Below are 27,414 nucleotides of genomic sequence, written 5' to 3'. Positions count from 1 at the left end.
CCATTGGGTGCGGAGTCTGGGTCTAAGCACAGGAAATGACTCGGTAGTCACTATCAGTCACCCAGGATGCCTAATGGGATGAGAGTGTCAAAGGCCAGCAGGCTCATTCAAGAGTTGGGGGGGGGGAGGAGAAGGTTGCCACTGACTGACACACCTACAGAATCAACACTTGGCTGGGTGAAATAAAGCTTGAAGTGCTTTCATGTAAAGTGCTAAAGTGGGCTGGAGAGATGGCTTAGCGGTTAAGGTGCTTGCGTGTGAACCCTAAGGACCTAGGTACAATTCCCCAGTACACATGTAAGCCAGATGCACAAGGTGGCGTATGTGTCTGGAGTTTGTTTGCAGTGGCTGGAGGCCCTGGTGCGCCCGTTGTCTCTCTCTCTCCCTCCCTTTCTCTCTCTCAAATAAATATTTAAAGTGCTGAAGGAAAATGAATGTCATCCTTACCGAAGGAAAACTCTCTTCCTCGAGGCTTGAAGGGAACATTGGAACCGTTGGTCTGCGTAGGAGTTCGAACAGTGGAGGTCTGAGGGTTGTTATTATTGGGGCCTAGAGAACGATCAAGACACAGCTCCGTGGGCATGTGCCCATGACTGAAGGACAAGCCCTGCTCCTCCCTTCCACTGCTTTTGAGGTGCTGTACCACAGCAACGAGAGTGCAAGAGACCTGGCTTAGTGTCCTCCTCCCCGTGCCCAGTTAGTCTCACTCTAGCCCACGTGGACCTGGCACTCACTCCGTAGTCCCATGCTGCTCTCAAACAAACAGGGCGGCAGGCGCCACCATGCCTGGCTAAGCTTATAATTTTAATCCAAAGGAATCTTTTTAAAAACATGAAAAAGCTGGGCGTGGTGGTACACACCTTTAATCACAGCACTTAGGAGGCAGAAGCAGGAGGATCACGGAGAGTTCAAGGCCATCCTGAGACTACATAGTGAATTCCAGGTCAGCTTGGGCTTAGAGTAAGACCCTACTTCAAAAAACAAAAACAAAAACAAAAACAAAAAAAGAAATGGCTTAGCAGTTAAGCAGCTTGCCAGCGAAGCCTAAGGACCCAGGTTTGATTCCCTAGTACCCACATAAGCCAGGTGCACATGGTGTCACATGTGTCTAGAGTTTATTTGTAGTGGCTGGAGGCCCTGGCATGCCCATCCCTCTATCTGCCTCTTTCTCGCTCTCTCTCAAATAATAAATAATTTTTAAATTTAAATATATATATATACATACATACATACATATATATATTTTTAATTTGAGAGTGTGAGAATGGGAGCGCCAGGGCCTCCAGCCACTGCAAACAAACTGCAGAAGCATGCTTTACCCTATGCATCTGGCTTACCGTGGGTCCTGGGGAAATCGAACCTGGGTCCTTAGGCTTCACAGGCAAGCACCTTAACTACTAAGCCATCTCTCCAGCCCATATATACATATATATATATATTTTTTTAAAATATATTTTTTAATATGAAAAACAAATTCTGGGTATGAGCCAGCAGTCTGCTTCTTGGGAACTGCCTTGTGCCAGGTCAGCCTACTAGGCAACATGGCACCATCTCTCATCCCATCCCAAAAGTCAAACCTGGAAAAATAAAGAAACATCAAGTTTTATTGGAACCCTGGATATAACAACTATACCACTTTCTCATTGCTGACACAAAACACCTGACAAAAATCAGTTTAGAGCTGGGTGTGGTGGTGCTCATCTTTAATCCTAGCACTGGGGAGGCAGAGGTAGGAGGATCGCTGTGAGCCCAAGGCCACTCTGAGTCTACATAGTGAATCCTAGGTCAGCCTGTACTATAACCAGCATCTAGATCAAAAAATAAAAAATAAAAAATCAGGAGCTGGGGAGATGGTTTAGCGTTTAAGCACTTGCCTGTGAAGCCTAAGGACCCCAGTTTGAGGCTCGATTCCCCAAGACCCACGTTAGCCAGACGCACAAGGTGGTACATGCATTTGGAGTGGCTGCAGGCCCTGGCGCGCCCATTCTACCTATCTGCTTCTTTCTCTCTCTGTCACTCTCAAATAAGTAAGTAAAAATAAACATCAGTTTAGGGGAGGAAGGGTTTATTTTTTGGCTTGTGGTTCCATGTAAGAGTCACCATGATGGGGAAGGCATGGTGGCAGAAACTTGGGGCAGCTGGTCAGTGACCCCACAGTGAGGAGGCGGAGTGATACATGCTGAGTTCTCAGCCAGCTCCCTCCTTTTCAACAGCCCAGGACCCAAGCCCATGGAATGGCACCACTCACGGGGCGCGTGTTCTCACATCAATTAATCTAGCCTAGAAAAGCCCAACAGATATGCCAAGAGGATTGTTTCCATGGCGATTCTAAGTCCTATCAAGATGACAACCAGAGATTAATTGTCACACATCCACCCCTTATGGACCTGCTACTCAGATGTAATACTTAAGCATTACCCTTTCATCTCTTGTCCCCACGGGCTCATGGTCTGTTCATAATGTAAAATGCACTTGGCTGAACTTCAAATGTCCCCACAATCATCAACATTTTTACTATGGGGCAAAAGTCTAAAATCATATTTGAGACACAAGGCAGTCACTTAACTCTGAGCCTTGCTTGAAAAATGAAAACAAGTTACATATATGCAATGTATAATGGCACAGAATAAGCATTCCCATCCCTAGAGGGAGGAATGGGGGTATAGCCAGCAAGGAAAGGTGGGATCAAGAATGTCTGAGCAGGGGACCATCTCCGTGTGCAGTATCTAGTGATAAAATCATCGTGCCTTCCAGGGCCGGCAGCCTAGTCCCTCCAGCTCTGCTGCCTGTAGCTTCTCTTGTGGGCAGGAGCCTCTGTGAGCTCACAGCATTTCTGGGCAGATGTCCCATGGTCCTGGCATCTCTATCAACTTACAGTTCATCCTCACAGCTTCAAGCAGTGGCCCTTCACGGCCTCCTGGCAATGAGTCTGACTATGCCTCATGATGCTTAGTCCTATTAGCTCAATAGAACTGGAGTACAATAAAGGACAACTTCCACCTTGCAGCTTACCTGTTTCCAGAACAAGTACCATGTGGGTGATGCTGTCATATTGGGATGAAGCCTGACCTTGGAGAGCAGAGACCTCATTCAACAGTCTCCCTGAGGAGGCTGGAGAGGTGGCTTAGCGGTTAAGCGCCGGCTGTGAAGCTTAAGGACCCTGGTATGAGGCTCGATTGCCCAGGACCCACGTTAGCCAGAGGCATAAGGGGGCGCATGCATCTGGAGTTCATTTGCAGTGGCTGGAGGCTCTGGTGTGCCCATTCTCTCTCTCTCTCTCTCTCTCTTTCTGCCTCTTGCTCTGTCTGTTGCTCTCAAATAAATAAAAAAATAAAAATAAAAAACAAAAGTCCCCCTGAGGCCTCTTCCTTCCAGAATTCATGTTCTTGGCATTTAATCCCAGCACTCAGGAGGCAGATGAAGGAGGATCACCGTGAGATTGAGGACCGCCTAACACTACAGTGAGTCCCAAGGGTGGGGGTGGGGGAAGACATTCACACTCTTACTAGCAGGTCCCTTCAGTGGGTTGGGTCTTGTCCTATTTTCTCAGCACAGAAGTTAGCCTATCTTTTTTTGTTGTTTGTTTGCTTTCTCGAAGTAGGCCTCACTCACTCCTCCACCCCAGGCTGACCTGGAATTCACTATGCAGTCGCAGGGTGGCCTAAAACTCACTGCAATCCTCCTGACTCTGCCTCTCGAGTGCTGGGATTAAAGGTGTGAGGTGGGCATGCATCCTATCTACATGTGTGGTGTGTGCACTTGTCACATAGCGGCTGCAGGAAAGCATCAGGTGTCCCCTCTTCACTTGCCCGCTAGTTTCTGCCTAGCAACAGAGTCTGAAGTGATCCTGGTGCTTGCTGGTCACAGCCCCATCCATTCTCTAGAGCTCTCTGCTCACTCTAAGTCTGACGTTACAGATGTGAACATACACAGCTATGTATGTTAGTCCTGGAGATTCAAACTTGGGCAGCCCCAGGCCTCCATAGCGTCTCACTCTTGTGCAGGAAGTATACTTAATCACTGACACTCCTCCCTAGCCATCCCCCCTTTTTTTTCTGAGGTAGGGTCTTGCTCTAGCCCAGGCTGACCTGGAATTCACTATGTATTCTCAGGGTGCCTCGACTCTGAGCAATCCTTCTACCACTGTATCCGAGTGTTGGGATCAAAGGCATGCCACCAAGCCCCGCTTGCTAGCCAGCACCTTTTTTTTTTTAAAATAATTTTTTTGTTCATTATTTATTTAGTTATTTGAGAGCGACAGACACAGGGAGAAAGACAGATAGAGGGAGAGAGAGAGAATGGGCGCGCCAGGGCTTCCAGCCTCTGCAAACGAACTCCAGACGCGTGTGCACCCTTGTGCATCTGGCTAACGTGGGACCTGGGGAAACGAGCCTCGAACCAGGGTCCTTAGGGTTAGTTAGTGCTTAACCGCTAAGCCATCTCTCCAGCCCGCCAGCACCTTTTTTGATGATGGTAACTCTTTAACAATTACAGTTGAAGAGTCTATAGTGCCTGGGACTTGAAACTTGCTTATATTTCTTTCTGTGCCAAACTTCTTTGTCATCTTTCTGCCTTGTATCTAGTTTTCTCTCATTGTAGGCCTGAATAAGAGCAGCAAAGACAAGACAAAACACAGACCCAGTGCTTTTCTGCCTCTGCCTTAAGTCCACTGCGTTTAGATTCAAGGATGTTCAAGGTCTCAAGAAATGGGCAGAAGGCAGCCAGTTTCTTTATCAGAATGTCACACAACTGTCTCTAGCCCAGTTCCCAACAGGGTCCATGTTCCCCTTGAAAACCTCATGAGCCAGGCCACCATGAAACCTCCACGGGAACAGCCCACTCAGTTCTGCTTAGAGCACCCAAAGGCTTCTCTAGGCCAACACTTATAGGCCTAGGAACCGGGGGCATGTTCAGCCCAGCAGCGGCCTCTGGTCTCGGTATCAACTTCCTGTACCAGGTCAGGCGAGGCAGCAGGAGCTCGAGGAAGCTACTCACAGTCAGCCACAGTGAGCAACAAATGCTCTCTCCTTTGATAAAGCCCGGGACCCCCACAGCTGGGGTGGATTTTCACATGGGGATACCCTTGGAACCTCCAACTCGCCAGTTCACAGACACGCTTCTACGGGCTCCAGGCTTTCTCCTTTCTCACCATCCTGAGCTACCTTACCTACCCATTGTATCTCACTCTGCACCAACACTTGCTCGGAGCATGTTAGGGCAGACAGAGCCACACTGATCACTGTCCCAAGCATGTCCCGGGTGTTAAATGACTTGTTATGACCGTCCCCATGTATGCTTGTGAAGTGGAGATTCAGGGCTATGCATGTGGGCTACAGCCCGGCTGCTCACTCAACACTCAAGGATGGCTCCTTAGCCACTCGGGGTCACATGTGCGCGCCAGGATGCTGTGATCATTTTACAGAGCTAAGCTAAGCCCGGAAGACAGCTGGCTGCTGTCCATGTTAGTGTTTGGCTCTTCTAAAGCTCTTCCCGAGGACTCAGCTCCCTGGCCAGCGTGGTGAGGGAAGCCAGGGTGTCTGGGCCAGCTGGTGCCAGCAGCAGGCAGGTGTGACCCCAGGGGAGAGCAGCACTCCACAGCATGGCTTCCTCCTCACAGGCCACTGTCGGTGTCTGACCCGCACCCTGCTCACACTGCAGGCTTGCGGGCAAACCTTTCATAACAGGTGGGCACCACAGGAAGAAACTGGCAGACCCACAACACTACCAAGAGCACTAAAAAAAATACTTTCAGGCCAGGCATGGTGGCACACGCCTTTAATCCCAGCACTCGGGAGGCAGAGGTAGGAGGATTGCTGTGAGTTCAAGGCCACCCTGAAGCTACATAATGAATTCCAGATCAGCCCACTCAAGAAACAAACAAACAAACCCTTTCATCTGCTTGTTTGAGACAGGGCATCACTCTTATACACGAGGCTGGTCTTATACCAATCCCCCTGCCTCACCCTTCTATGTGCTGGGATTACAGCATATTTCAAGTTGTAAAAACCAGAGTACTGGGCTGGAGAGATGGTTTAGCAGTTAAGGCGCATGCTGACAAAGCCAAAGGACACAGATTCAATTCCCTAGTACCCATGTAAAGCCAGATGCACAATGTGGCACATGTGTATAGAGTTTGTTTGCAGTGGCTAGAAGCCCTGGCACGTGCATTCTCTCTTTAGATCTGCCTCTTTCTCTCTTTCATAAATAACTAAACATACATTTAAAAAAGAGAACTATTTTTATAGTTCTTTTTTTTTGTGTTTTTTTTTTTGATTTTTTGAGGTATGGTCTCACTCTAGCCCAGGCTGACCTGGAATTCACTATGGAGTCTCAGGGAGGCCTCGAACTCATGGCAATTCTCCTACCTCTGCCTCCCGAGTGCTGGGATTAAAGGCGTGCGCCACCACACCCGGCCTTTTATAGTTCTTTACAAACTGAAAAACAGAGCTGAAGGAACGTCACTGAGTGGTGGATCTCAGGATTTGACCCCAAGTCCTCTGGCCTCACAACCCGCAGTTTAATAAAAATATCTATTCTTTCCACACCTCATTGCCAAACAAGCCCGTATTGTTAGCTTCATTCTAACAGGGCCAATGACAAAAAGCTTACATATAAAACTGCTTCCAGGGGCAGGTCTGTCACCTGTGTTTAAGAAATATACCCTGGACTAGAGAGATGGCTCAGTGGCTAAAGTGCTTGCCTGCTAAGCCTAATGACAGGGATTCGATTCCCCAGTACACAGGTAAAGCCAGATGCACAAAGTGGTGTATGCATCTGGAGTTCAATTGCCGTGGCTAGAAGCCCTGGCATGCCCATTACTCATTCTGTCACCTATCTGTTCCTGTTTGCAAATAAGTAAATAATGTGTGCGTGCGTGCGTACGTGTGTGTGTGTGTGTGTGTGTGTGTGTGTGTGTGTGTGTGTGAAAGAAAAGAAACATAACCCCCACTTTTTGTTTTTTCAAGGCAAGGTCTCACTCCACCCCAGGCTGACCTGGAGCTCACTCTGCAGTTCCAGGGTGGCTTTGAACTCATGGATATCCTCCTACCAACCTCCGCCTTCCAAGTGCAGGGATTAAAGATGTGTTTTACCACTCCTGGCACCTACCATTTCTTATAGCACACAGTGGTGCCTGCAAAATGGTGCTGGTGGTTTCACTCATCTCCGCTTTTGTATTGAATACCCAGAGACTAACTCACCCCAGCCTAGGGCAGCAGCATGTGTTAACTCTAGCAGCGAAAGGATCAGGACTACCAGCCACCTGGTTGTCTGCTGTGCCATCTTAGGCCTTTCTCAAGAGCCCAGAATGTTTTAAAAGCTATCTGAGCCTGGCAATCGGGAGACAGAGGTAGGAGTATCACTGTGAGTTCAAGGCTACCCTGAGACTACAGAGTAAATTCCAGGCTAACCTAAGCTAGAGTGAAACCCTATCTCAAAAATAAAATAAAATAAAAGGTATGAGGGAGGGGCTAGAGAAATGGCTTAGTGGTTTAGCCTTGGTTTGAGGCTCAATTCCCCAGGTCCCACATAAGCCAGATGCACAAGGGGGCACATGCACCTGGAGTTCCTTTGCAGTGGCTGAAGGCCCTGGCAAACCCATTCTCACTCTCTGTCTTCCCCCACCCCATCTCTAATAAATAAATAAAAATTAAAAATAAATAAATAAAAAAGCTATCTGAGGGGCTGGCTCAGTGCTTACAGGCACTTGCTTGCAAAGCCCGCTGTGACCTTGGTATAATTTCCAGGCCACCACTTAAGAGAAAAGGGACACAAGCAGCTGGTTGTTCATCTGCTCTGGTGCATCCACACACCCATGCAAATAAATAAGTCAGTTAATAAGAGTTAAGGAGAGGCCTGTTGTCCCCGGCATCCTGATGAACACCCTGCTACTGGGTGTCCGCGGCCTCCATCGCTCTGCAGGCTGTGCCGCGGCCCGCCCCGACACACTTCCCTGTGACCTCCGCCCCGCCACCCATCCACCTTGCCTGCTTGCCACACCTCACCAGTCACTGAGTCAACACAGCAACGACTGTCACTCCAGGCGACAAATGATCTGGCTCTACCCCCGGCTGGCCTCAGGCCTTGGCATCCTCAAGGCAGGCATCCACACGGGAGCCAGCTTTGGGACGCCTCCCTAGGGTGCGTGCACTAATGAGGGAGTGCCCGTAACTGTGAGGAGTCAGAGGAGCATGGTGGGAACGGCCTCACCTTCCACCGTGACCTCAATCTCGGGAACCTTGGAGTTGCTCCCAGGACTCCGTGGTCTCTTTGGGGACTGCAGTGCTGCAAGACAAGCACACGAGCACGTGCATGAGCCGCGCTGGGACAACAGAGAGGGCGCTACAGAAGCCGAGCACTAAAATGCACACACTCTGCCTCCGTTCAAAGAGGCCTGAAGCATTAAACGGGTAGTGTAATCCTCCACGAGTGCCAACAAAGCTGTGGAGACAGGAGGATTGCAAATGTGACTCTCTCAACGAGATGTTGACAGAAAAAGAGATCCGTTAAATCAAACAGTTTAAACGGCACACAAGCAGACCAAAGAGCCCCACAGCGACAACAGGGTGCGACTCGGACGACACACGATATGCTGGCGGGACTGCTCAGTGCGCGCAAGCCTGACCCGGAGCGCAGCCTCTTACCTTTAGTGTTAACTTTACTGGCCATCCCAGGAGGCAGGTAGGACACGACCAGCTCAGGTCTAGAAAGAGAAAAACCACAGTGTGCCATAGCAGTTGGAACCCCATGCACATATGTAACTGGCATGAACGACCAGGACCTTTTATTTTAAATGGAAAATTAACACGCTCAGTTCTTTAACTACTGAAGTTCTATAGAAAAGCAAATACTGGGCTGGAGAGATGGCTTAGCTGTTAAGTGCTTGCCTGTGAAGCCTAAGGACCCCGGTTCGAGGCTCGATTCCCCAGGACCCACGTTAGCCAGATGCACAAGGGGGCGCACGCGTCTGGAGTTTGTTTGCAGTGGCTGGAGGCCCTGCCCTGCCCATTCTTGCTCCCTCTCTCTATCTGCCTCTTTCTTTTTCCGTTGCTCTCAAATAAATAAATGAAAATGAACAAAAAAAAATTAAAAAAAAGAAAAGAAAAGCAAATACTAAGTCAGTGATAGTCAAATATTCATCATGATGAACTGGGTGTGTGTGGGGGGGGAGAAGCTGGAGACGTGGCTTAGTGGTTAAGGTGTTTGCCTGCAAAGCCAAAGGAGCCCAGTTCGACTTTCCAGCAGCCACATAAGCCAGGTGCACAAGGGAGTTTGTTTGCAGTAGCTAGAGGCCATGGCACGCCCATTCTTGTTCTTAAATAAATAAATAAATAAAGATGAGCTTGGGAAAGAGACAAAGCTTGGCCTTTCAGGTGGGGCCATGGCTCAGTGGTAGAGCACTTGCCCAGCATATGGGAGCCCCCGGGTTTTATTCTTAGTACCACAAACCACAACAGTCTTCTAAGCTTGCATCACGTTAGGAATACCACATGTCTAGATCTCAATTCGAGGAAGCTGTGCTTCTGAGAGGGGTTGTTTGTTTTGTTTTCCTCTAGATAGGGCCTCACTCTAGCTCAGGCTGACATGGAATTCACTATGTAGTCCCAGGTTGGCCTTGAACTTAGAAATCCTCCTACCTCTGCCTCCCAAATACTGGGATTAAAGGTGTGTGCCACCATGCCCTTTCTTTTATTTTTCTTTTATTTTCTTTTACTCTTTTCTTTAATAAATAAATAAATATATTTTAAAGGTTTATTTTATTTATTTATTAGAGACAGAGGGAGACAGAGAGAAAGAGAGTGGGAATGGGTGTGCCACTGCAAACGAACTCCAGATGCATGTGTCACTCTGTTCATCTGGCTTATGCGGGACCTGGAGAATCGAACCTGGATCCTTAGGCTTTGCAGACATGCACCTCAACCTTATTTATTTGAGAGAAAGAGAAAATGAGTGTGTCAAGGCCTCTAGTCACTGCAAACGAACTTGATGCATGTGCCTCCGTGTGCATCTGGCTTACATGTGTTCTGGGGAATTGAAGCTGGATCTTGTGGTTTTGCAGGCAAACATCTTAATTGCTGAGCCATCTCTCAAGCCCTCTATGACTCTTTTTGTGTAGAAGAAAGGCAAGTAAAGAGTGAAGGACTCAGCAACAATGGACAAGGCAAGAAGAGCCCTGGCTCAAAGCTAAAGACTGTCCCACCAGTCATCTCTCAATAGCAAAACACTGTAAGCAGAAATTGGATTTTACTTGTTTCAAAAAAAATTGGGGGATGGGGCCCTCCCTGGTGGCCACTAGAACTTACTTCTTTACAACAAACTTGATCTTGTTACTCCCACGAACGATCCTCTCCAGGCGTGGGATGCCAAACCACGTGGGGCTTCGGAAGGGAATCCCTTCAGGTAGGCCTTCCACGTAAAGAAACTCGGGATTTGATTCGAACACAGGATAGGGGACCTTCACGGCCTCAGTGAGGCCTAGTGCTTGGGCTGAAACAGAGCAGGAACCTAACTTGTAGAAGGGAATTTCACAGGGGTTCACTTAGCTGTGCCCACTTAGATGCTATGCCCACACCCTGACATTTCAGCCCTAACCAAGGAGACTGCTTAGTATAGTGTGCATACTAAAGATGAAAAGAAAAGGACTTCTTTGTTTTGTTTCAAGCTAATTCTTCACTTTTCCTTTTGTTTTTGCTTTTGCTTTGTTTTCTGAGGTAGGGTCTTGCTCTAGCCCAAGCTGGCCTGGAACTCACTATGTAGTCTCAGGCTGGCCTCCCACCTCGACCTCCCAAGTACTGGGATTAAAGGTGTGAGCCACCTTACCCAGCCGCAAGTCAGTTCTTCCTTGCTATGCAGCCCTAGCTGGAGCACACAAGTCCTCCCTCCCTCCCCACTGTGACATGACCAAACAAAACTGAGAAATGAAGCCGATTCGGTACTGTTTAGTAGTAGCAGAAATAAACCAAGATTCAGTTTCAGGGACCTTCTCTTTTGATGTCCTGAATTTCTAAAACTCATTCAGAACGCGGCCTCTCTTTTATATACTGAGACACAAACACTGTATTGTGCTTACCAAATTTCAAGTTGAAAATCTCTTCCACTTGCTTCCGGAGCTTGGTGATCCTAACATTCCAGTCTTCTTTGACTGGGAAGAGGAGAAAACAGAGCTGATCAACAATTAACTCTGCTTACTGAGACTGACACAGACCAGGCAGGCTAGGTGACCTCCTTTCCAGTGCCGCTCCTGTTCTGGAACGGTCTCTGAGCTCACAGAAGCTGTGACTAGTCACCAGACACGCTCACAGATCGAGCCTGTTGACATTCCCAGTGAGAGTGTGGCAGCAGCCACCCACTCGCACGTGCCCAGCTGCATGTGGTGGTGGGGTGCACAAGCATACAGGAGAAGGGTGACTGGGTGAGGTCTCCCTGCTGATGCAGCTGCCCTTGTCAAGTCTGGCTCAGCAAGCTGGGCTTAGCTGAAATCATTTCTCCGGTCGGTCACTGCCCTGTCTCTCTGGGGTGAACAGAAACAAACTTCCCAGAAAGCACCACAATTGATCCCAAAATACAGCCAGAACCACAGACGGGTTTGGAGGGGGCAACATAAGACATGGAAAGGAAAGGGGTGTGGTGTCCACAACTGGACTCCCAGCACTGGGAGGTAGAAAGAATGAGGGTTATCCTTGGCTACATAGTGAGTTCAAGGCCAGCCTGGACTACTAGACCCTGTCTTAAAAATATATATATAATAAATAAATTAAAAAAAAAACCCAAGCTGGGTGTGGTGGCACATGCCTTTAATCCCAGTAGTCAGAGGTAGGAAGATTGCAATGAGTTCAAAGTCACTCTGAGACTACACAGTGAATTCCAGGTCAGCCTGGGCTAGAGTGAGGCCTTATCTCAAAAAAACCAAATAAATAAATAAATAACAAAAAACCAACAAAAGAAAAAAAAAACTAACAACAAAAATAAGACATGTCATTGAGGCTGGGTAGATTGTGGGTGTGGCTCTCAGTCAGCTGCTAGTGCTGGGTCTGTCACTGCCACCTTGACTAGAGTTTAGTCACCAAGGAAACACCTCTGGAAGTGCACTTGAGGGCGTGGGGGGGGCCACTGGCATTCATTTCTCCCCTTCCTCACCTGCTCAGACGTGAGCCATCTCCCATGGTGACGCGTTTTCTGCCATGACACACTGTACTCCAAAGCTGATCCAAAACAAAGCCTCCCTTCCTTCCTTAACCTGCTCTATCACAGCATGACACACAACTAATAAATGACCCCAAGCCATGTGTCTGCGGGTCTGATGGCTAAACAGCACAAATCCTGAAGGCATCACACAGGGAATAGGAATTTGGGTAAACTGACAGCTGCTGGAGGCCTGCTATGGGTGGAAAGATAGGCTTGTGAAGCCAGGCATGGTGGCTCATTCCAACACTCGGTAGGCAGATGGAGGAGGATTGCTGGAAGTTTGAGGACAGCCTGGGCCAGAGAGTAAGTTCCAGGTCAGCCTGGGATCCTGCCTCAAAGAAACAAAATTTAGAGACTGGAGAGATGGCTTAGCAGTTAAGGCAGTTGCCTGCAAAGTCAAAGGACCCAAGTTCAATTTTCCAGGACTCATGTGAACCAGATGCACATGGTGTCACATGATTTCCAGTGACTGGAGGCCCTGGTGTACCCACTGTTTCCCTCTCCCTCTCTGATAAATAAAAACCATGGGCTACAGAGATGGCTCAGTGGTTAAAGGCACTTGCTTGCAAAGTCAGACGGCCCATGCTAACTCCCCAGGACCCACGTAAGCCAGATGCACAAGGTGGTGCACGCAGCTACAGTCCGTTCGCAGTGGCTGGAGGCCCCTGGTGTGCCCATTCTCTCTCTCTCTCTCTCTATCTGCCTTTCTTTCTATGTCACTTTCAAATAAATAAATAAAAACAAGTTATTAACCACACAAATGGAGAGTTTCAAAGGCAGACTCACTTTCTCTTCCTTTTTTGCTGTGTGTGTGTGTGTGTGTGTGTGGACATGTTCATGTGTGTGAATGTGAACATATGTGCGCTGCAGTGCACACAGAGGTCAGATGAAAACCTTAGGTGTCGGTCTCAGCCACCTAGCTGGCTTGAAGCTGGGTCTCTCATTCACCGTGGTGTTTGCCAAGCTTAGCTGGCCCACTAGCTTCCACAGGATCAGCTTGTCTCTGCCTCTCTTCTTGTCCCAGGAGTGCTTGTATTACAGACACTCGTAAAACGGTGCCTGGCTTTCATGGGTTCTGGGAATCTAAACTCATGCTTGGACAGCAAGTACTATATTTACTGAGCCTTCCCCTGAGAATCACCCCCCCAACACACACACACACACACACACTTTTTGGAGGAAGGTCTTGCTCTGTATCATAGGCTGGCCTAGAACTCACTATGCAGGCCAGGCTGCCCTCAACTCTGTGGCAGTCCTGCCTCAGGTTCCTGAGATCACAGGCACGACACGGCCCATGCCTGGCTGTCTCCTACTCATTTCCTCCCGCACTGGCTTTCATATGACAGGCCAGGCCTTTGAGGACTCTTGCAAATGGATTCTCTCAAAGTGTAAGCAGACTTACAAAGTGGGTGATCTACAGGCACTGGGTCAGGAACAAAGGTGAGGAAGATGATGCACATGGTTCTGATAAATAAAGGACCGCATAGAACGTCACCACCTTCTATGGGGCTGGGCATCAGTGTACAGGCTGAATTAGAGGACTTGCCATTTAAGATGGCCCACAGACATAAAGATTGAGGGCTGGAGAGATGGCTTCGTGGTTAAGGCACTTGTCTATGAAGCCTAAAGCCCTGGGTTCAATTCCCTAGGACCCATAAAAGCTAGATGCACAAGACAGCACATGCATCTGGAATTTCTTTACAGTGCCTACTAGAAGCTCTGTTACACCCATTCTCTCTCTCTTTTTCTTAAATAAATAAATGAATAGTACAAAGATTGAGGTCTGCCAGCAGATCCAACCTTTTTAAATGTGTGTGTGTGTGTGTGTGTGCGTGCGTGCGTGCGCGTGCATATGTATATACACACGTGTGAGGATGCAGTGGAGGCCAGAGGACAGACCTCAGGTGTCATACTCAGGAACACTGTTCACCTCACATGTTTTTTGTTTGTTTTTGAGCTTTTGAGGTAGGGTCTCCCTCTAGGCCAGGCTGACCTGGAATTCCCCATGTAGTCTCAGGCTGGCCTTGAACTCTCACAGTGCTCCTCCTACCTTAGCCTCCTGAGTGGGGGGATCAAAGGTGTGTACCACCACACCCGGCAAGCTGTCCACCTCTTTTTGAGACAGGGTCTCTCACTAGCCTGGAGCTCACCAATGAGGCTAGATTGGCTGGCCGGTGGTCTCCTGTTTCCACATCCCTAGTGCTGGGATTACAAGTACACGCCACCAAACCTGATACTGTTACATGGGTACTGGGGATTGAACTCAGCTCCTCGAGCTTGCGAGGCAAGTACTTTAGCTGAGCCATCTCCCCAGTCCCAGGGTCCAATCTTTGGACCCTGTAAAACAGTGTTGTCATATTCACCCTCAAGAATCATGCAACTGAGTTTCACAAAACAAAAGTTGAAAAAACTGATAATGTTTTAGTAAGTTTAAGATTTTTATATTGGCTGTAGTTTCAGCTATCATCAGCTTCCAGTAGCCACATGGAGCAGCTGAGCTTATGAAGTATGATGAGCTAGAATTAAGATACATGATTAGGGCTGGAGAGATGGCTTAGTGGTAAAGGTGCATGCCTACAAAGCCTAAGGACCCAGGTTCAATTCTCCAGGTCCTTTGTAAGCCAGATGCACATGGTAGTGCATGTGTATGGAGTTCACTTGCAGTGGCTAGAGGCTCTGCCACACCCATTCTATCTCTCTCCCTCCCTCTCTCTGGCACTAATAAATAAATAAACAAAATAAGTATTTTTAAAAAAAGAAACATGATAAAGTGAGGAACACAACCAGATGGTCAAAGAATTTGAGGTGAGCTACTCATGGAGGCACAGGGCTGTAATGCCAGTGCGGGAGGAGGAGGCAGGAGGATATCAAGTTCCAAGCCAGTGAGACTCTCGTCTCCCGAAACAAAACGCAATTATATAAGATACTTCACTGTGCAGTTGGGCATAAGAACAGGTTGAACTCCAAATCCCAGCAGGGGCTGGGACACCCCACCTACAAAGCCAGCCCTGCACCACTCACTGTAGCCACAGGCCCCACAGGTGCGTGCGGGGGGTGGAGGGGGTGCCTGTCTCGGACTCCTCTCCTTCACAGGCCCCTGACTGCCCGTGAAGGGTGCACGGAGTCTGTAAAACGGTTTAAGTTCAGCAGGGCCAGGCAGCACAAGCCTCTCACCACAACTTCTTCAGGAGGTGGAAGAGTGACATTCCTGAGTACAAGGCCAGCACGGGTGACTCGGTGAGACCTCACCTCAAAATCAAAGTAATGACAGAGCTGCGGACTTAGCTCTGGGGAAGAGTGCTTTACTAAGCACATGCAATAATGCAAGGGGGGGGGGCTAATTTTTATTTAGTCCCCCACCCCCTGTAGGGTCTCACTCTAGCCCAGGGTGATCTATAACTCATTCTGTAGCCACAGGCTGGCCTTGAACTCACAATGATCCTCCTACTTCTGCCTCCAGAGTATTGGGGTTAAAGGTGCGCACCACCATGCCCAGCTATTTGTTTATTTGAGAGGGAGGGAGAGAAAGGAATAGGCAGATAGAGAGAATGGGTGCACTAGGGCCTCCAGCCACTGGACACAAACTCCGGACATATGTGCCACCTTGTGCATCTGGCTTACGTGAGGATAGTGGAGAATCGAACCTGGGTCCTTGGGCTTTGCAGGCAAGTACCTTAACTGCCAAGATATCTCTGTAGCTCCCAGGTTACATTTTATAATAAATTAGAAAGATAAAGGGAAGCAAAGGTAGGAGGATCCCAGAGAGTTTGAAGCTACCCTGAGAGTACACAGGGAACGCCAGACCATCCTGAGCTACAGTGAGACTCTACCTGGAAAACCCAAAAAAAAAAAGAAAAAGAAAAAAAGGTTGGGGGGAAGAAAAGAAATGGGAAAGGATTGTCCTGTCTATCTTACCTGGTGTATTTGTCCTGGGCTGAGTGACTTCAGTTGTGCTGTGAGTCAGAAGTTCTGGTCTGTAAATATGAACATTAGTGAATTGACAGGGAATGTACAAGCAACCTCAAGGCCCTGCCCACACAAGTGTACTCTGCCACTTATTTTATTTTTATTTTTTAAACTTTTTATTGACAACTTTCATAATTATAAACAATAAACCATGATAATTCCCTCCCCTCCCCCACTTTCCCATTCACATATCTACTCTCCATCATATCCCCTCCCCCTCTCAATTAGTCTCTCTTTTTTATTTTCTGCCACTTATTTCAAACCATGGCTCCTTTTGCCCGCCTCTGCAGTGAAATGCACCATGCTGGCTACTGTCTTTTCAAAATTTCAATTTCCCCCACTTCAGATGGAATTACTGGCGCCTCCACACACACTTCTGCACAATAAGTACAAACCTTCGCCTCCTCCAGCATCTTACACTAGCTGGTGTGGATGTCCTAAGTGCTTGCCGTACCGTGGAACTCTCAAATCCTGCCAAACACGCCAAACACGGCACCCACAGCTAGAGGCCGTGAGAACCTTTCTGTCTGGTGCGCGCGTGCCCAGCCCCCACTGCTGACCCTTAGCTCATGGCGCCAGTCCTGCGGTGCGCGGGCTGCGGACATCTCTGCTCTAGGACGTCCCCACCACTTCCTGCTGGGTGAGCTGCTCCCCCTCGGCCTCCTGCGCTGGAACCTGGGCACAAGGCTTGCAGACAGTGGTGTGCAGGCCTGCCTCCTGCCACCGCTGAGACCTCTCTTACAGGCCTCGGGAGCCACTGGCCTTGCTGGTCGCCCCCACCCCCCATGTCCCCGCATGGCCCGTGCTTTCCTGCCCTGACCAGGGGTCTGCCTCGCAAGGGCAGACCTATGAGTCTCCGTTTCTTATTCCCCAAGACCATACTGAAGCAACGCGAGCTCAAGGAAATGAACGCCTTCTCCTGGAGAGCAGGCGCGTGCAGAGAACACAAGGCCCGTCTACATCAGCGAGGGTCTCATGTGCTCCAAGGAAACGACTCTACCTTTTGATAATGAATTTAATCCGATTGCCCACTTGGATGATCTTCTCAAGCCTGGGGATCCCGTACCATGAGGGGCTTCGGAAGGGAATGCTCTCTGGCAGGCCTTCCACATAGAGGTCATTGGGATGGGCCTCAAATTTTTGGTACGGGACAGCCTTGGCCTCAGTGCTGCCCAGGGCCTCAGCTGAGGAAAAAGAGAGCAATTCAACAAACTCAGTTCGTGCTAAAGCCACATTCAAGTACAACCCAAAGCTTTAAACAGTGTAACATTAAAAAAGGCCAGGGAGAGGGCTCAGTCAAGAATGTGCTTGGTGAGTCTGAATTCCCAGGACCCATGAAAATGCTGGATGTGGTAGCTTCCCTATAATACCAGCTCTCTATAGGTGGAGACAGGCAGGTCCCTTGGGACAAGCTGGCCAGGTAGATGAGCTGAATCAGTGCGCTGTGGGCTGAGTAAGAAACACCCTCTCAGTGAATGAAGAGGCGAGGCAACCGAAGAACAGAGCCAACATTTATCTCTGCCTTCCACATGTACCTCAACACACATACGGACCCACACAAACATACACACACCCACTCACACATGCTTTAAAGGCTGGAGAGATGGCTGAGTGGTTAAGGCACTTGCCTGCGAAGTATCTAAAAGGACCCAGGTTCAATTCCCGAGGACCCACATAAGCCAGATGCACAAGATGGTACATGCATCTGGAGTTGGTGTGCAGTAGCTGAAGGCCCTGGAGTGTCCATTCTGTCTGCCTCTCTCTCTCTCCCCCAAATAAATAATAAATTTAAAATAAATTTTAAAGTAATAATATTCTGCAATATGTTTAGTCTGGAGAAAAAAACAGACTTACCAAATTTTTTGCAAAACAGCTGATCAACCATCTTTCTTAACTTGGTGATTCTGGCATACCACTCTTCCTTTACTGCAGGAAAAGCAAGAGCACGGCTGGATCACGTGACAGGTCTGACATGTGCTTTCCTCTCTGTGACTAAAACCACCCCCAGGCTCTCAGGAAGCGCGCATCGCTAAACAGTGCCGACACTCAACACACAGGACACGAGACTCATTGACAACGAAAAGAAAACACTTCTGTGGCATGGAGAAGTGACACTGCCAGCCATCCTGTAAGGACGGCCAGCCAGTGAGGAGAGACCCTGCTCCACCACAGGGGAGATGCAGAGAAAAGAGGAACTACATACAGCAGTCTTCCCTGAGCAGCACAACTATCCAGCAAACGATGGCACATATGGCTCCGTGCATAAAAGCAAAAGTCAATCTTGTAATGTCCACAGTACAGTCAATATTTGATGAAGTTACCCAACTGAGTAATGCAGACTTTCACAATACACTATATAAAACACTGAGGCCAGGTAAGAAATTCTGCAGCTCATGGAAAGAAAAGAAAGAAGTGACAGGAGTGCTCAGCACAGCAATATCTCTATCACACCTTCCAAGGCTCAGGGTCCATTGCGGAAGAGGTGGCGGAAAGAATGTAAGAGCCAAAGGAAGAGTAGGACTCCTCCAGACACAAAATGGCCTTTATATCCATGACCTCACAGTGCCTGATACTACCTACACAAAACCACCATAAAAGGAGGAAAAGATGATGACATCAAAATAAGAGAGACTGAGAGAGGGAGGGGATAGGATGGAGAGTGGAGTTTAAAAGGGGAAAGTGGGGGGAGGAAGGGTATTACCATGGGATATTTTTTATAATCAGGGATGTTGTTAATAAAAATTTGAAAAAGAAAAAAAGAAATTCTGCAACTCCACAGAGGACACAGACCTTAGTTCTAGACCTGTCTATGTAGAAATGCAATGATTATTACCTGTGATTTGTTTCTAGTCATTCATGGGAGTCTAAGTGTGACCATCAGTAGAGTGCTGGGGTTCTGGAATCCTATGTTCTACTTAGCGACACGCAGCAGGTTAGCGATGGCCCCTCCTGCAAGTGGACGGCGCCATTCCTGAACATTCTGTTGTGATGTGACTGGGGGGTTGGACACCTACCTCCCGACGCTGGCTTGTCAAGCTGCAAGTCTTCCCGGGTGGAGTTCAGAAGCTCGTGTCTGAAAGGTAAGAGTGAGAGGCGAGATGCTCAGCAGGCACGTGCTCGTGAGGTGGAAACCACCGGTGCCCATGCATCTCTCAATCTTCAGTGCTGACTGCACATCCTAATGTGTCTGCCAAGTGCAAAGCCTCATATCCAGGGACCAAGCACACTCTCAGTCAAAGAGGTAATGTGGGGCTTATGAGAGTGCTCGGCAGGTCACAGCACCTGCACTTGCTACAGAGCCTGAATTGAAACCCAGCAAACATATAAAAAGCTAGGCATGGGGCTAGAGAGATAATTTAGTGGTTAAGGTACTTGTCTGTGAAGCCAAAGGATCCGGGTTCAATTCGACAGAACCCACGTAAGACAGATGCACAAGGTAGCACATGCGTCTGGAATTCGTTTGCAGTGGCTAGAAGCCCTAGCATGCCCGTTCTCTCTCTCTCCTCCCCCCTCTCTCTTTCAAATGAACAAATAAAATATTTTTTAAGCAGGGCGTGGTGGCGCACGCCTTTAATCCCAGCACTCGGAAGGCCAAGGTAGGAGGATCGCCGTGAGTTCAAGGCCTCCCTGAGACTACAGAGTTAATTCCAGGTCAGCCTGGACCAGAGTAAGAACCTACCTCGAAAAACCAAAAAAAAAAGACAAAACACAGCAATGACACATAACACGAGGTGTGGCCACATCCAACTGTAATCCTGACCCTATAGGAAGCAGAAACTGGACAGCCAGTCTGAGGGAAATGGCAGCTCCAAGTTCAGTGAGAGATTCCGTCTCAGGGAACCATGTGGATGGATAACAGAGGATACCCAGTGACCTCTAGTCTCTACACACACGTGTACCTGTACACACACACATGCATGCACTATACACATACAAATACACATACCACACTTACTACAGACATATATGCAAAAAAGGGAGGTAGCTTTGCTGAACATATGAATTTTAATAGAATACATAACTTTTGAGGGCTGGAGAAATGGCTTAGTGGTTAAGTCGCTTGCCTGCAAAGCCTAAGGACCCAGGTTGGCTTCTCCAGTACCCAAATAAACCATTTGCCAGATGCATCTGGAGTTCATCTGCAGTGGCTAGAGGCCCTAGCACACCCATTCTCCTTTTCCTTCTCGCTCTTCTCTTTCTTTCCCTCTGTCTCTAATAAACAAATAAAAAGAAGTATATAACTTTTGAATAGGATCCTAATTTTATGTCATATTCAATATATTCAAGATTTTCTGCCTCCATACAGCTATAAATTATTTTTTAAATGTTTTTATTTATTTGCAAGCAGAGAGAGAGAGAGAGAGAGCGGGAGAGAGAGGGAGAGAGGGAGAGAATGAGACTGGGCACATACGGGCCCAGTGCTGCTGGCTGCAAACGAACTCCAGACTCCTGTAGCACTTTGAACACCTGGTTTTATGTGGGCATTAGAGAAGTAAACCCAGGCCAGTAAGCTTTGCAAAACAAGTGCTTCTAACTTCTGAGCCATTTCTCCAGCTCTAACAGAGAGAGAGGGAAGCAGATAGAGAGAAAGAGAGAATGGGCACGCCAGGGCCTCTAGTCACTGCAAACCAACTCCAGATGCATGCGCCAGATGCATGCTCCACCATGTGCATCTGACTCACATGGGTCGGGGGGAATTGAACCAGGGTCCTTAGGCTTCACAGGCAAACGCCCTAACTGCTAAGCCATCACCCCAGCCTAACTTTTTGTTTTTAAAAGAGCTCTATTTCAGTATTCATGTATTCAGAGAAAGACGCATCTTTCAGAACACCCTAGCCTGTACATATGCCCCTATGTACAGGAATATGAAAGTACGCAGAAGTGCGTTTCTGAATCAGGTGGAAGACTGGCTCAGGGAAGCGGGCGAGTGAACACACACAGCAGGCACAGAGCAAGACACCTCGCCAGGCTTTCAGGGACACGTGCACTGACACGACCCATGCTTTAAGGATAGCAAACAAGCCGGGCGTGGTGGCGCACGCCTTAATCCCAGCACTCGGGAGGCAGAGGTAGGAGGATCACCATAAATTCAAGGCGACCCTGAGAATTATAGTGAATCCCAGGTCAGCCTGGGCTGGAGTGAGATGCTACCTTGAAACCTTAGCACCAATAAAAGCAGAGACTTAGCTACTTAGCAAGCTGGGAAGGAAATGTTTCATAAGGTAAAAGGTGTTCTTGTTTCAAAAGCCAAATTTGGGGCTGGAGGGATGGCTCAGCAGTTAAGGTGCTCGCCTGCAAACCCTAATGACCCGGGTTCTAATCCCTAGTATCCATGTAAAGACAGACGCACAAGGTGGTGCATGTATTTGGATTTTGACTGCAGTGGCTGGAGGCCTTGGAGTGCCCACTGTTTCTCGCTTTCTCTGCTTGTAAGACTAACTCAAAAAAACTGAAAAAAGAGCCGGGCGTGGTGGCGCACGCCTTTAATCCCAGCACTAGGGAGGCAGAGGTAGGAGGATCACCATGAGTTCAAGGCCACCCTGAGACTACACAGTGAATTCCAGGTCAGCCTGGGCTAGAGTGAGACCCTACCTCGGGGGAAAAAAAAAAACAAAAAACTGAAAATGACTCAGTGGTTAAGGTACTTTCTTGCAAAGCTTACAGACCCAGATGTGATTCCCCACTAGCAATGTAAGCCAGATGCACAAGGTGGCACATGAGTCTGGAGTTCTTTGCAGTGGCTGAAGACCCCGCTATGCCAATTCTCTCTCTTTCCTTACGTCTCTCTCAAATAAATAAAATATTAAAAACAACAACAAAGAGTGGATGATGGGCTGCCAGGTGTGTGGTGGACACATTTAGACCCGGCACTCAGGAGGCTGATATAGAGGACTGCTTTGAGTTGGAGTCCAGTCTGGGGCTACAGAGTGAGTTACAGGTCAGCCTAGAATGAGACCCCGCATTGGGGGAAAAAAAAGAAAGAAGTAGAACAAACAAAAAAGTGGAAGACAGGGCTGGAGAGATGGCTTAGCGGTTAAGCGCTTGCCTGTGAAGCCTAAGAACCCCGGTTCGAGGCTCGGTTCCCCAGGTCCCACGTTAGCCAGATGCACAAGGGGGCGCACGCGTCTGGAGTTCGTTTGCAGAGGCTGGAAGCCCTGACGCGCCCATTCTCTCTCTCTCCCTCTATCTGTCTTTCTCTCTGTGTCTGTCGCTCTCAAATAAAAAAAAAAAAAAAAAAAAAAAAAAGTGGAAGATAAAGAACCACCAGCCAATGGTCCCAAGCTCTATCCCCAGCATCCACATTAACCTGAATACAGGGTCTGGGGAGACACCTCAGTGACTAAAGGAGCTTGTACAGCCAGCTGACCAAGGTTCAATTCCCCAGTACCCACACAAAGCTAGATACACAAATTGGCACATACATGCCTGGCTATTTTTCTTTTTTTAAAACTGGACACATGGGGCTGGAGAGATGGTTTAGCAATAAAGGCGGTTTCCTGGAAGCCAAAGGATCACAGTTTGATTCTCCAGGTCCCACGTAACCCAGATGCACAGGGAGGCACATACACCTGGAGTTCGTTTGCAGTGGCTGGAGGCCCTGGTGTGCCCATTCTCTCTCCCCCCTCCCTCTTTCTTTCTCTCAAATAAATAAATAAATAAAATATATATTAAAAAAAAACCACTGAACACAAACTAGCTGTCAGGATTCTGGGAAAGGACCTTTGCATCCTGCCAGGGAGAAAAATCAGCAACAGTTTTAACCAGTGGTGGACTTCCAAGATTTAAGGCTGGCCAGTCAAGGGAAATGTACCATCTGGTACAATGGTGGCATGTCTGTTTTTGGGGAAAGCAATTGCTCTACGACTGGATTTTAGACCTGTCCCGCAGGAGACAACTGATGCTCAGAACTAACTGAGGCATCTCTATCATGCTCAGGGCTCAGGGACGACTGCAGAAGAAATGGCAGAAAGAATTGAAGAGCCACAGAAAGGGAAGGAGTGCTTACAATGCTGTCATCCAGACAGAGAGCGACCTTGATATTCATGACCTCAGAGTGGTTGATGCGACCTACCCAAGACCTGTGTGATAGGAAGGGGAAACATGACGGCACAAGCTGGGCGTGGTGGTGCACACCTTTAATCCCAGCACTCTTGAGGCCGAGGTAGGAGGATTGCTGTGAGTTTGAGGCCATCATGGGAATACAGAGTGAATTCCAGGTGAGCCTGAGCTAGAGCAAGACCCTACCTTCAAAAACAAAAACAAAACAACAACAAAAAAAAAGCTGTCAAAATACAAGAGAGGTGGGCATGGTGGCACACGCCTTTAATCCCAGCACTCGGGAGGCAGAGGTTGGAAAGAAGAAGGGATTCAGTGCAGGCAGCATTTTGTAGCGGAAAAGGGAGGGTGTTGGGGGAGGATTATGATCATGGTACATTGTCTATATTTGTGAAGGTTGTCAATAAACAAGTCCAAAATAAAACTAGACATATAAAAAAGAAAAGGCAACTGCACACAAAGTGGTACTGCATGTGTTGAACCCCAGCGTACATACGGCAAGGAGGAGCAGAGCCAGGAGGTCTGAAAGCTTGCAAGCTCGCTGGACTGGCACATACAGTGACAAGACAAAAGAGAGCCTGTCTTAAAAAGGCAGGAGAGGACAGACATGCCAAAGCTGTCCCCTGACCACCCAGACACACACAGACCATATTACACACACACACACACACACACACACACACACACCAACAACAACAACAACAGAAACAGAGTCGTAGCCATAGTGGTTAATGAGTACTTCTCAACCCTAGGAGCACAGTCCATTGCCCAGGGGGAGCACAGCCTTACTTTTTAATCACAAAGCGGATCCTCTCCTTCGCCAGCAATATCCTCTCGAGGCGAGGAATCCCATATGTCGATGGCCTTCTAAAGGGAATCCCTTCGGGAAGCCCTTCTACATAAAGATCTTCAACATGGGACTGGAAAAGAGGGTATGGGATCGTCACCGGACCTTTGGCTTTTATAGCTTGAGCTTGAGGATGAAAAGAGAAAGGAGGTCGTTACCAGCGGGCACCGGGCACGCAGCAGTGCACACCCCACCAGGCATTGCTCTCGGGCCAGCTGAGTGTGACGTGGGAACGGCCGTGCTGCTCAAGAACACAAGCGGCGTGTGGTGACTGCTGCACTCACACGTTTCTCTTAGAAACTAGGTTTTCCCAACCCACACAGGGTCTGCTAGTGGCCGCTTCCCAACAGCTGGCATGCGACAGCTGCAGAAATGGCCCAGGGCAGAGCGCCGGCAGCCAAGCACTCTCCGTGCGCTTCACGCACCCCTGGGGTTTTTCGCAAAAATGAATCGGCTGCACATGAGCACCTGTAGTGCACCGTAGCACAAACCGATGCGGAGTTAGACGAGAAGCAAGAGCTTTCCTACTTCTCGACACCCAAGCATCGAGTCTGTCAACGAGCAGCTCCCACTCAAGTGCAACGGACGCTGGAAAAGCGAAGACTGATCCGGGCGGGGTGGCGCACGCCTGTAATCCCAGCACTCGGGAAGCTGAGAGGTAGGAGGATCTCTGTGAGTTCAAGGCCACCCCAAGACGGGCATTGGCCTACAAAGCCTAACAACCCAGGTTCAATTTACCTTATGTTCAACTTCACATTTTTTGTTCTTTTGTTTTTCTTCACTCCTTTTTTTGAGACAGAGACTCCGTAGACCCAGCTGACCTGAGATCCTGCCTCTGTCCCTGAGTGTGGGGATTGTTGATGAACCCCACCACCCTCAACTTAGACATCAGCCTTTCTGCTCCCCCTTTTTTTAAAAAAAATTTTTGTTTATTTTTACTTATTTATTTGAGAGCGACAGACAGACAAAGAGGCAGATAGATAGAGATTGGGCGCACTAAGGCCTCCAGCCACTGCAAATGAATTCCAGATGCGTGTGCCCCCTTGTGCATCTGGCTTACATGGTCCTTAGGCTTCACAGGCAAGCGCTAAGCCGTTAAGCCATTTCTCCAACCCTGCCCTTTTGTTTTATAGTCTGTCCTGTAACTGCCTTTAGATGGTGAGGAAAGAAGCAGCCACTTACTGCTCCATAATAGTATCTGGCACATGGCCACTTAAAATAACGAAAGCAAGTTGGGTGTGGTGGCTTATACCTTTAATCACAGCATTTGAGAAGCTGAGGTAGGAGGACCACTGTGAGTTTAGGGGGCAGCCTGAGCTACAGAGAGACTCTGCCTCAAAACAAAGAAAAAAAGCTGTAGTACGAAAAACACATGTTTTTATCTTTCCAGGGAAGAGGGAGAAGACTTCTTACAATAAGCTGACATGCTGCAGAATCCCAGCCCATGAGTAGGGTTGTCTGCCCCATTGAACTCCTTCAAGTAAAGCACGGGTATTACCCATAGGTAGCAACCTACCCTCAATGAACGTCAAGTTAGAGCATATATGCTGCTGGGCGTGGTGGCGCACACCTTTAATCCCAGCACTCGGGAGGCAGAGGTAAGAGGATCACTGTGAGTTCAACACCACCCTAAGACTACATAGTAAATTCCAGGTCAGCCTAGGCTAGAATGAGACCCTATATAGGCACAGCCTATCTATAATCCCAGGTATTCAGGAGGTTGAGACAGGAGGATCAAACACTCAAGGCCTTTCTAAGCTACTTGGCAAAATTTTGTCTCAAAAAGTTTAAAAAAAAAAAAAAAAGGGCTAGAGAGATGGCTCAGCAGTTAAAGTGCTTGCCCACCAAACCTAACGACCCTAGTTTAATTCCCAAAGTGGTACATGCATCAGGAGTTTATTTGCAGTGCCTAGAGGTCCTGGCACACCCATTCTCTCTTACCTCTCTCTTATTGCAAATAAATAAATAAATATTTATTGAAAAAAATAAAAAGAGCTGGGCTTTAATCCCAGGCACCCAGCTCTGGGAAGCAGAGGTAGGAGGGTTGCCATGAATCCAAGACTACCCTGACAGGCTGGGCATGGTGGCATACACCTTTATTCCTAGCACTCAGGAGGCAGAGGTAAGACGATCACTGTGAGTTTGAAGCCACCTGAGACTAAAATAGTGAATTCCAGGTCAGCCTGGGCTAGAGTGAGACCCTACCTTGGAAAACCAAAAAGGAAAAGAAAGGAGGGAAGGAAGGAAGGAAGGAAGGAAGGAAGGAAGGAAGGAAGGAAGGAAAGAAGGAAGGGAGAGAGAGGGAAAGAAAGAAAGGCTACCCTGATACTCTGAGCGTACACAGTGAATTCCTAGGTCAGCCTGGACTAGAGTGAGTGAAACCCTACCTTAAAAAAACAAACAAACAAACAAAAAGAAGCGGTACCAAGCAGGCTGTGGCTGCAGCACCGCAGTAGAGTGCTGCCTGGCATGCACAGGCCCTGGATTCAATTCCCAGTGCCAGGTGTCTCAGTGAGGAACACAGTTAACCAAGGACATTAAAAGAAAATATTACCTTAGAAAATATCTTCAAGCAAATCTCCAAGAACCCAGACTTGGCCACATGCATGTACACACACCAGCTCCTCAGCTCCTCCACAATCTAACACTACCCCCTTGGCCACATGCATGTACACACACTACCTCCTCAGCTCCTCCACAATCTAACACTCACCCCCTAAAAGTGACCTCTCCTGGGAGAGGCACAGTTCCTAGGCAAACCTGCCTGGCCGCCACTACCCTCCAGTGGTGACTGTGAATCTACTTGTCAAATGTGTCTAAACAAAGAATTCAAACAAAAGCGGGGTATGGTCTTGCACGCCTTTAGTCCCAGCACTAAGGAGGCAGAGGCAGGAGGATCTCTGTGAGTTTGAGGCCAGCCTGATACTGCACAGTGAATTTCAGGTCAGCCTGAGCTAGAGTGAAACCCTACCTTGAAAAATAAAAGAAACAAACAAAAAATGCAAACATTCTTCTGTGCAGACATACCATATTTTCTTTCGAATAACTCTTCTACTTGCTTCCGTAGGTCAGTAATTCGAGCATTCCATTTCTCTGAAAATGGAGAGAAGGTTAATTCGCAGTAGTGGCCCTGTCTTATCAGTCCATCTGTCGGTGGAGCTTTATTCTTTCCTTAGGGCTTTTTGGACTTGGCAGTTCTTTGAACCATTTCATGGCAAACAGTGAGGGTTTTGTGAGAGTCTAGGCAACTCTAGGCAAGTGCCGTTCACCACTGAGTCACGTCCCCAGCCCAAGAGTCCACTTTCATACCACTCCACAGAGCGTACCTCTTTAGCATTCTACTTTATATAAAGTGGCAGGTC

At 48.3% G+C, this 27,414-nt stretch overlaps 1 protein-coding gene across 15 annotated transcripts in view; it reads right to left on the bottom strand.

Annotated features, from left to right (window-relative positions):
* Gtf2i (general transcription factor IIi) overlaps positions 1-27,414 on the bottom strand; it is a 108,137-nt gene that overhangs the window by 16,307 nt on the left and 64,416 nt on the right. For all 15 annotated transcript variants that reach the window (XM_045142592.1, XM_045142594.1, XM_045142599.1 and 12 more), the window contains 11 exons: positions 27,080-27,145; positions 23,995-24,178; positions 19,164-19,222; positions 18,004-18,075; positions 17,150-17,333; positions 16,099-16,157; positions 11,069-11,140; positions 10,302-10,485; positions 8,643-8,701; positions 8,209-8,283; positions 448-549 (listed from right to left, as the gene is read on the bottom strand). In XM_045142592.1, coding sequence (XP_044998527.1) covers positions 448-549; positions 8,209-8,283; positions 8,643-8,701; positions 10,302-10,485; positions 11,069-11,140; positions 16,099-16,157; positions 17,150-17,333; positions 18,004-18,075; positions 19,164-19,222; positions 23,995-24,178; positions 27,080-27,145 — 1,116 coding nt within the window. The remainder of the gene's footprint in view (positions 1-447; positions 550-8,208; positions 8,284-8,642; positions 8,702-10,301; positions 10,486-11,068; positions 11,141-16,098; positions 16,158-17,149; positions 17,334-18,003; positions 18,076-19,163; positions 19,223-23,994; positions 24,179-27,079; positions 27,146-27,414) is intronic.

This window comes from Jaculus jaculus, chromosome 2, assembly GCF_020740685.1.
Source record: "Jaculus jaculus isolate mJacJac1 chromosome 2, mJacJac1.mat.Y.cur, whole genome shotgun sequence".
Classification (NCBI taxonomy): domain Eukaryota; kingdom Metazoa; phylum Chordata; class Mammalia; order Rodentia; family Dipodidae; genus Jaculus; species Jaculus jaculus.
Note: the sequence above shows the minus strand (reverse complement) of the source record. Positions and strands in the feature narration are given on the sequence as shown.